General features: G+C 41.0%; 1 protein-coding gene across 1 annotated transcript; it reads left to right on the top strand.

Moving 5' to 3' along the window:
• Positions 1 to 1,172: 1,172 nt before the first annotated feature.
• On the top strand, positions 1,173 to 7,761 carry LOC110680396. The gene is made up of 3 exons (XM_021856203.1): positions 1,173 to 1,424; positions 6,943 to 7,429; positions 7,490 to 7,761. Exons 2-3 carry the CDS (start codon positions 7,006 to 7,008, stop codon positions 7,759 to 7,761), a joined length of 696 nt encoding a protein of 231 aa, XP_021711895.1. The 5' UTR covers positions 1,173 to 1,424; positions 6,943 to 7,005.
• The last annotated feature ends 466 nt before the right edge of the window (positions 7,762 to 8,227 follow it).

Here is an 8,227-nt window from a genome sequence, read left to right as displayed (position 1 = left end):
AAAAATCTTACGTGGTAGTTCAATAATCGCTTCTGTCATCATGACACTTATTTTTTTTTATTTCTCCCTACTTGTAGTGAATAGGCTGGTATAAAGTCTTGTTTCGAGATACCTTCGCAACTATTCCATAGTTTACTTCCAAAGAAAAAAAAACTTCATGAACTCTCAAGAAATTAGTTCAGAAATGGATTTCGAGACTCTTCCAGGGTATCGTCCAGAAATTCCTTTAAAGATCAAACGCCAAATCTCCCATGAATTCGTCCTGTAATTGCTCAGTAAAAAAAAACAATTACGAAAAAATAAGCATATTTCGGGTCGTCCATTTGACTCATTGTTTTGCATATCCACAGTTTCCTTACACAAAGTAATGATTTTTTGTAGCTATAACAAAACATCTGTCACAAACAATTAAAAAAGGTTTCAACTAGTACCAGGCGGGTTTTATTCGTGAACATTTTTTGACAGCATGACTTAATCAAATAAAATAATACTCACTTCTGGGATTTGCACACTCTTCTTTTTGCTTACATTCATCTGCATTTGTCGCTTATGAAAAAAATTATCTGGCTTCTTTCTTGTTATTATGAACCCAGCTTACTTTCTATACCAATTCTAGAATCTTGCATCAAGTCCCTATGCCCCTTCATTTTATTTTTCTTTATTTCTAGTTTTTACATCACAACCCCAAGTTTCAAATTTCCCAGCGACACCTACTCTTCCCTACAAACACAACACCACCAGCATCAGGATTATTTGAGTCAAAGTCCGCAAATATCCCAACAGCAGCAGCAGCCGCTTCATCAAATAGTGTTTAGCCAATCCCCAGTTGCGACCAACATCCCAATAACCCATCCGTTGAAACACAGTCTCATCAACTGTCACCATTTCAACCGGAATCAACGGTTAACATTGCTGCTCAGCAGAATCAAAGTAAAATTCCCCATCATCAACAACAACAGCAACATCAACCACCACAGACAACGCCACCTCAAAAAGTCATCATACGGCAGCAAGTTATTAATCTTCCGAATATTGCCTTACCCATCTAACTCTGCAGAAAATAGCCAGCAGCAGCAACAAATCTTCCAGCATCAACAGCAGCAGCAACAGCAATTGTTGCATCAGCAGCAGCAACAACAACAGCATCAACAGTATCATAATCAAAACGTCATCGTTACTCATCAATCAGTGATTCAGAACCAGCAGCCCCAGTTCCATCAGCAGCAGCCACAGCTTCCTTCACAACAGCAACAACAACAACAGCAGAAAGCAGTTGATCCACACCGGTCAGTAATCCAGCAGCCGGTTGCAGCAGCTGCTGCTGGATCTTCCTTGAATGCGCTTCCGGAATCGATCGTTTACAACATCAGCAGCAGCAACAGTTGGTAAATCACGTTGCCCAACAACAGCCTCAACAGCAACAGGTAGGCCTCATGAATGGGACTGGGTAATTTGGCATGAGATCATTTGGAATAACATTGTTTCATCAAGAACAGGCATCTTGGAAGAAGGGATAAAATTCAGTCATATATAAATAACCGTTATGCCCATAACGCGGGTAGATCACCTTTTCGTGGTGCGTTGCGAGATAAAATCTGTCCATAAGATTTTCTAGGGTATTCAAAGTAATTTGGACAGACCGTTACGCATGTATAATTTGGACATTTGCATTTGATGTTATCGTAAATGTCCAAGTTATATACGCGTAACATTCTGTCCAAAATATCGAGGAATAAGTAACCTAAAAGTGAAAAAGAAGTAGTACTTAAGTCCTAAATTTCGATGCATGGTCAAATATCAGTACTACCGGTTTGGTTCTTCAGAAATCAAATCTATTACGTTTGATAAGGGCCACGCATACGCTGAGATATACAGTCAACTCTCCTTGAGTCGATGTTCAAGAGACCATCGACTCATAGAAATCGAGTTATAGAACATGCCGACAAAGGATCATTTTTTAATACTTCAATACAAGCTAGCGATATCGTTTTTGTTGATAATATTTTTTAAAATATTACTTGACAAAAATGGATTCAAGAAAAAAAACACATGCTTGAAAAATCATGTAGTTTTTTACAATCAATATTTTAATTGTTATGGTTTCATACTTTCTTTGAAATTTGCAAGTCTTTGTTGGATTCCAAACAAGAAGTGAGGAATTTTCATCATCATTAAACAAGGATCAACATGTGGCAATGGCAAACCCTCAAAAGGATAAAAACCACCAAAATGAATGAGTCTGATACAGAGAAGTACTATCTGAATCATCATATATATATATAAAATCTCAGAGTTGTCTGTCTGTCAGTAACGCTTTGAAATCTTTCGCCGAAAAGTTCCATTGAGATCTACAACAGCAATCTTATATCACTACAACAGTCAATTTTAATATTAGAACATAACAGTTACAAATTGGAGAACTACAATACTGCCCATAACTGCATATTTTGTAACATTCGACAAAAGTAGGCATTGAGTAAATGTGATACTAAGTTTGCATTTTATTGCAGTATGGGAAGGAACTGATATTTAAAAAAAATCACTAAGAAATTCAAAAGTGCTTATTTGAGGCTGAAATTTTGTACAACTCATATCGCTTATTGGTGAATAGTCAGAAAAAATTATGATAGAAATTTTTTTGCCACTGCATTATGATGGCTCATGTATAATCTCAATGTGACTGTTATGCGGTTACAATTGCCAATGTGACAAAACAACTTGGTATTTTTTCGAATTTTCTAGAACAATCCCACAAGATTTCAGTAAGTAGATCGAAAGTACTTGTCATTTGATGACTCTCCCCGGTATTAACTCGAAATTGTCAAAAATGTCGAATGTGACTGTTATGCAGTTATGGGCAGAATAGCATTATCTAGAGTTTTCTGGAACATAGTTCTTCCCAATTCGTAAAATGTTCTCGAACATTTCATCATTGTCGTATTTTATAGAACTTGGTCGGTGAACAAACCAACTTCAAGCAGATTGAAATGCGGTCGAACTTAAATCAGGCTGGTGTTGAAAACAAGATTCAAAACGGATTTCGCCAGTTTCAGCTCAGGTTCAGAAACGAATTCAACATCTGCAAAGATAAGATATACATGAATGAGATTTTTATGTTTCCAGTGAAACCTCCATGAGTCGATGTTTCATAACTTCATAACCATTATGATTCCATAAGACAGCTTTCCAAATTATTCCCGTTCTATGACTCGATACTTCCATGAGTCGATGGTACTTTCATCAGAACTGTGTTTTTGAAAAGCTTATAATAAATTATAGAAAATTGCATAATATTCTCTAGAAGTGTCGGCAAGATTCTACTCCATAATATTCACAGAATCTGCTTGAACTTTTGAAATGTTTCACAACAGATGAAACACTACAACAGCACAATACTAATTATTTCAGATTAGAACATTACAACAGCATCCAAACTACATGTCCCATGGGGTATGGTCAAAGCATAAATTAAGGCGATTTTGCGGTCATTAGTGTAATGCGCTTTAAAAGATTATGCATAGCTCTTCGTTATAAAAATTTCGTTGGAACGTGGCTAGCCACGCTGGGTAAACTAGTATTATTATATTTTACATACTATTCGAGGTATCCATTTTCATTAATTCATTTATTTACCTCGTGTACAAGCTATTCACCGTGCATTTAAAAAAATTCTGCACTTTGAAAAATTATATGTTTTTTCCAAATCATTAGAAGCAAACTAGAATAGCACTACGAAGCGTGCAATTATACCACAATTCAGGGAAAAATCTAAAATCAGTGATACATAACAAAAATTACTCAAAAATTATGTTTACAAATATCATGTTAAGGTCGCCTCGTACCGTTCTATGTCACCATTTACCGTGCGTATAGTTTTCGTCGTGGAGCAAACATAATGCTACACTCAAAATAATCCAAACGTCATTGTTACGTGAAAACATAGGTGATTTTTTTGCATCGCACTTTTCACGTAGCTCCTACGCAAACCATAGGTAGCCAAGAATGAACGCATGAACTTTGGAAGTTCGTCCATTCCACCGTCGCTAAACGTAAGAGCTACGTGGATTTTCCGGTAGCCTTTACGAAGCGTTTCAATAGGACCTAGATGGTTTTGCATTAAATTTAACTGTAATAAAGACCAATCTTATGTCTAATAGGCTTTGGAAGAAAACTAATTCCCAATTGGAAAATGTAAACAAACTTAAAAGATTGTGATATTTTTATTGTCAATCTGAGCATTTTGAATCCTGTTTCCTCAATTTTGTGAGTTTGATCTGTTGTAGCCTTCGCGTGCTATAATTGATAAGAGGTTATAAATCACATGTAAAATATGAAGTAATGCAGGGATTCTTCGATATTCAAAGCATATTTACCTTGAAATCAATCTTACACAGAGATTAAAGCAGCAGCAGCTTCTGAAGTTCTTCACAAATCAAGCGGGCGCCATCTTAGGATTTGAGCTCAACACCGAATGTACGTACAATATGCAGATGTCAAAATAAACTTAGGCACCTACGTGAATTCCACGTAAGTGCGATAGTTAACCTCAGTAAACATTACCGAGTCATTGTTTGGTGGTTATTAATGGTTTAGTGATCTTTATCTTAGTCAGGTGTCAGGTAAAATGAATTTGGAATGATCTACGTGATTTTTCACGTAGCAATGACGTTTGGATTTTTTTGAGTGTAGTTGTGCGCGCTTTCATGTTTAATGTGATTATAAAACGAAGCCAAACTTTGAATTTTCAAGTGCACAAGACGAGAGTATCTGACAACAGTTCTCGTTGAAAACCAATCAACTTGATTGCTGGTGGTGACCAATGGGAAAGATTTTCAACGCGGAGCGCTGTTTGGTTCTCAAGTCTTGTGCTCTTCAAAATTTGAGATGTGGCTTCGTTCTTTAATCACCTTAAGGGTATTCAAATCATATTTTACAACAAAAGCCATAGAAAGTTTTAAAAATGGCTTAATTATTATTTTTCATTAAAATCGTTATAGGAGGTTTGACTGTATTGTCCAAACCACTTCATATTCGCTCAAAAATCGAATATAAAGTAGTTAAATCACGACATAACAATAAATCCAATATTTCCCAATAATTTCAAGCCTTTTATACTAATGCACGGCAATAGGAACCATAAATATTGAAAAGGGTCCATTCACCGTGCATTTGTGTTTCTGCCTTACCTTTGCCTTTCGTTGGCTGCTTCTGCGGACATTGTGCAGCAAAGTGTCCAGGTTTTCTGCAATTGAAGCATGTTCCTGATTTCTTATCAGTTTTCGCGTGTCTTGATTTATGATTCTGTTTGATGTACAAGGCGCCCTACGCTCCGGAACCTTTTAACGGCCACTTCACATCTTGAAGTATTTTCGCTTTCATAAGGTCAGCCGTCAGCTCGATGCCCGAAGCTTCCATTCCCATTATCATGGGACTGTAATACTCCGGCAAACCCTTCAATAAGATCGATGCTAACCACTGGTCGTTTACCTCGAATCCAATTTCGCTCAGGCTCTGCGCCGTGGTTACCAACCCGTCGACGTAATCTTCAACGGAACCGATTTCCTCCAACTTCACTGATGTCAACTTGTCCAGCAATCCAAAACGTCGAAGAAGTCCGTTATCTTGAAACGCCTTCTGGAGCTTTTCCCATGCTTCTTTTTGCGGTTTCAACGTTTTTTACCAAGCTGTAGATGTTCTTCTCTATGCTCAGGCAGATTGCGGCCAATGCTCGTTCAGACGTCTCCGAATCAACTGCCTGCCCCGCCAGGATCCTTCTCTAATCAGCGTCATTTTCATAGCGAAAACCATGATGCGTAATTTTGAGGATCAGCAGAAGGATACCCTGGAGACGAAAAACGGCCACACCAAGCAGCACACCCGGACCTCCGCGGGTTTCCATTATCTCCGTCACTCAGCAGCAATTCAACGTGCTACATAGTGGCGTGAAGGCAATGCGGGCTGAGATAAACTTGGTAATTTCTAAGATGGACATCCTGTTGGAAGCGTATTCCAACACGCAGGCTCTCGCCCGCCAAGCGGTGATGACACAAGATATTGTCGATCACCCAATACGGGTGCACCTGGCACCAACCTGGCACGAACATCTTAAAAACGTGGCGCAGGTGGGTGGCAACCGGGCGGATTAAGGAGTTGCTCCCGCCGCAGGTAGACTACGATCTCTATATGGAAATGATCTCCCAAGCTACTCCAAATGATTTCGCCACTTTTACAAGGAACTGCATCATTACATTCCGAAAGCCTTTCTCGTTCCCGAGCATGCCACCGGAACAGCAGGACTGCATCTTCAATATGATTGGGCATTTCTGGGTCCAGACGAGGTCCAATTCTGACGCGACATGGGAAGGAATCCAAATGAGAATAAGGAAGCAATGTTCGGAATTGGGGCGCATGCGGTACCTTCCGCAACGCCGTTTTATCAGAACGGCAGTTGGCGGCGTGGTGAATCCTGTGGACAACCCGGCTCTGCAAGAGTCCTTCGAAGAACGCCCGGCACCGGAAGAACGCTTTGCTCAGGTGAGAGTGCTTAGCTCAGGTGAGAGAGCTGAAGACGTTTTGGATCCTTTGGAGCCAACGGTGTCCCACGATCCTTTGGAGCCAACGGTGTCCCGCGATCCTTCGGAGTTGACAGAAACAGAAGATAGTGAAGATTGATTATGTTCGTTGATATTTCTGAATCGCGTCTACTCTGGTTGACGGTTGCTTAGAAAGTGAAAGAGTGGAACATCGTCGCCTACTAGATACGGTATTACTTAGATCGCAGGTTACTACTCCAACAAAAATGCAATTTACACTTTGACTTGTACTATACACTAAGGATACGAGTAATGCCTCAATGTTATGCCAAATGATCTGCTCCCTTATACCCTTATGAATTACAACCTGAAATGGTTTATTCCCGATTTAATAAATTCTTCTTTTTAGGCAATATACCATCAACAGCAAGCTGTTACACAGCAGCAACAACCGCACCAGAATGTGATAAACATGAACAACATCTCAAACAGTGCCTCCCCGACAGTCCAGCACCAGCAGCAGATCACGACGAACCACGTTCAGTCGCCTCAACAGCAACGTACACCTTCGGCAGCGTCGAAGCAACAATCTCACCCGGCTGTCAACGATCAATCTCAGTTGAAGAATGGAAGCACACCTACCCTGCAGAACCATCAGCCGTATCCGCGGTCGCAGTTCCCAACCCAGCAAACGCCACAACCACAGCAACACAGCATCAATCACATCATCAAAACCCCAGAAGCTACTCCACGGAACAGCGAATACCTTCAACAGCAGCAAAGCAAAAATCTGGACGCTCGGGGACGTCCTTCACCGGCCCAGGGCACAACGGCTCCGGAAACCGATCCCACTCAAACAATCTACGGAAGCAACAGAGCACCAACAAGCACAGGCAGTTACTCCTCCTGTTCAGCGAATAAATCAACCAACGCCAATGGCTACGCCCCCTAATAAGCCCCGTCCACCGGGTGGCGTCCCTCCGGGTGGTACACCAACAAGTACACCGCCAGGACCCCGGCCAATATCCGTTGCAGGGGCATTGCAACGGGCAGGGATGAATGCCGCACCGAAACCGATTCTCACAACACCGGTAACGTCAATCGCTGTTTCAGGAGCCCTGATGAAGACGCCAACAACCACCACAACAGCCCCAACGACGCCATCAAATTCCAGTCAACAGCAAACGCCACAGCCGCAAACACCCCAACAGCCGCCAACCCCCAATAAAACTCCAATGAAAAAGCCCCAACGAGTTAACCTCAAGAAACTGTGTCGGATGATTACCGTGGCTGAAATAGACACTTTAACCTGAAAAAGTGTTCCGTTCGATTAGAGAAACTTAGTGACGAGCACATGACACTTATGCAGGAGGATCTGAAGAAGTTCTCCCAGGCTGAACCCAAACTGGCGATGCGTTTGGGACTTGTGAAGAAGAGCGCTGAAATGATATTTAGCAAAATGAAGGAAGACGAAAGGAGATACACTGGATTACTGGCGAAGCGAAAGGCCAGGAAGATGCGATGAATCCCGAGGATATGTTCAGCAAACCGAAGCTCCGGAAGGTAGAGAAGATGGTGGTACCAGTTGTGAAGAAGTTGTCCAAGGAAGAACTAATGAACACGAACACTTACCAGAGGTTTATGTCGATCATGGGTAAGATATTCGATCAGCTAGATGAAACCGAGGCACCCAA

The sequence above is a fragment of the Aedes aegypti genome, unplaced genomic scaffold, assembly GCF_002204515.2.
Source record: "Aedes aegypti strain LVP_AGWG unplaced genomic scaffold, AaegL5.0 Primary Assembly AGWG_AaegL5_hic_scaff_1293_PBJ_arrow, whole genome shotgun sequence".
NCBI classification, from domain to species: Eukaryota; Metazoa; Arthropoda; class Insecta; order Diptera; family Culicidae; genus Aedes; species Aedes aegypti.
The sequence above is the reverse complement of the archived record's forward strand: the minus strand, read 5'-3'. Positions and strand labels throughout refer to the sequence as shown.

Bases quoted from the DNA above. Each gene is read 5' to 3' on its own strand.
- LOC110680396 (XM_021856203.1), top strand. From the start codon at position 7,006: ATGAACAACATCTCAAACAGTGCCTCCCCGACAGTCCAGCACCAGCAG. The intron at 7,430-7,489 runs GTTACTCCTCCT...CCCCCTAATAAG, and splicing joins AGCACCAACAAGCACAGGCA to CCCCGTCCACCGGGTGGCGT.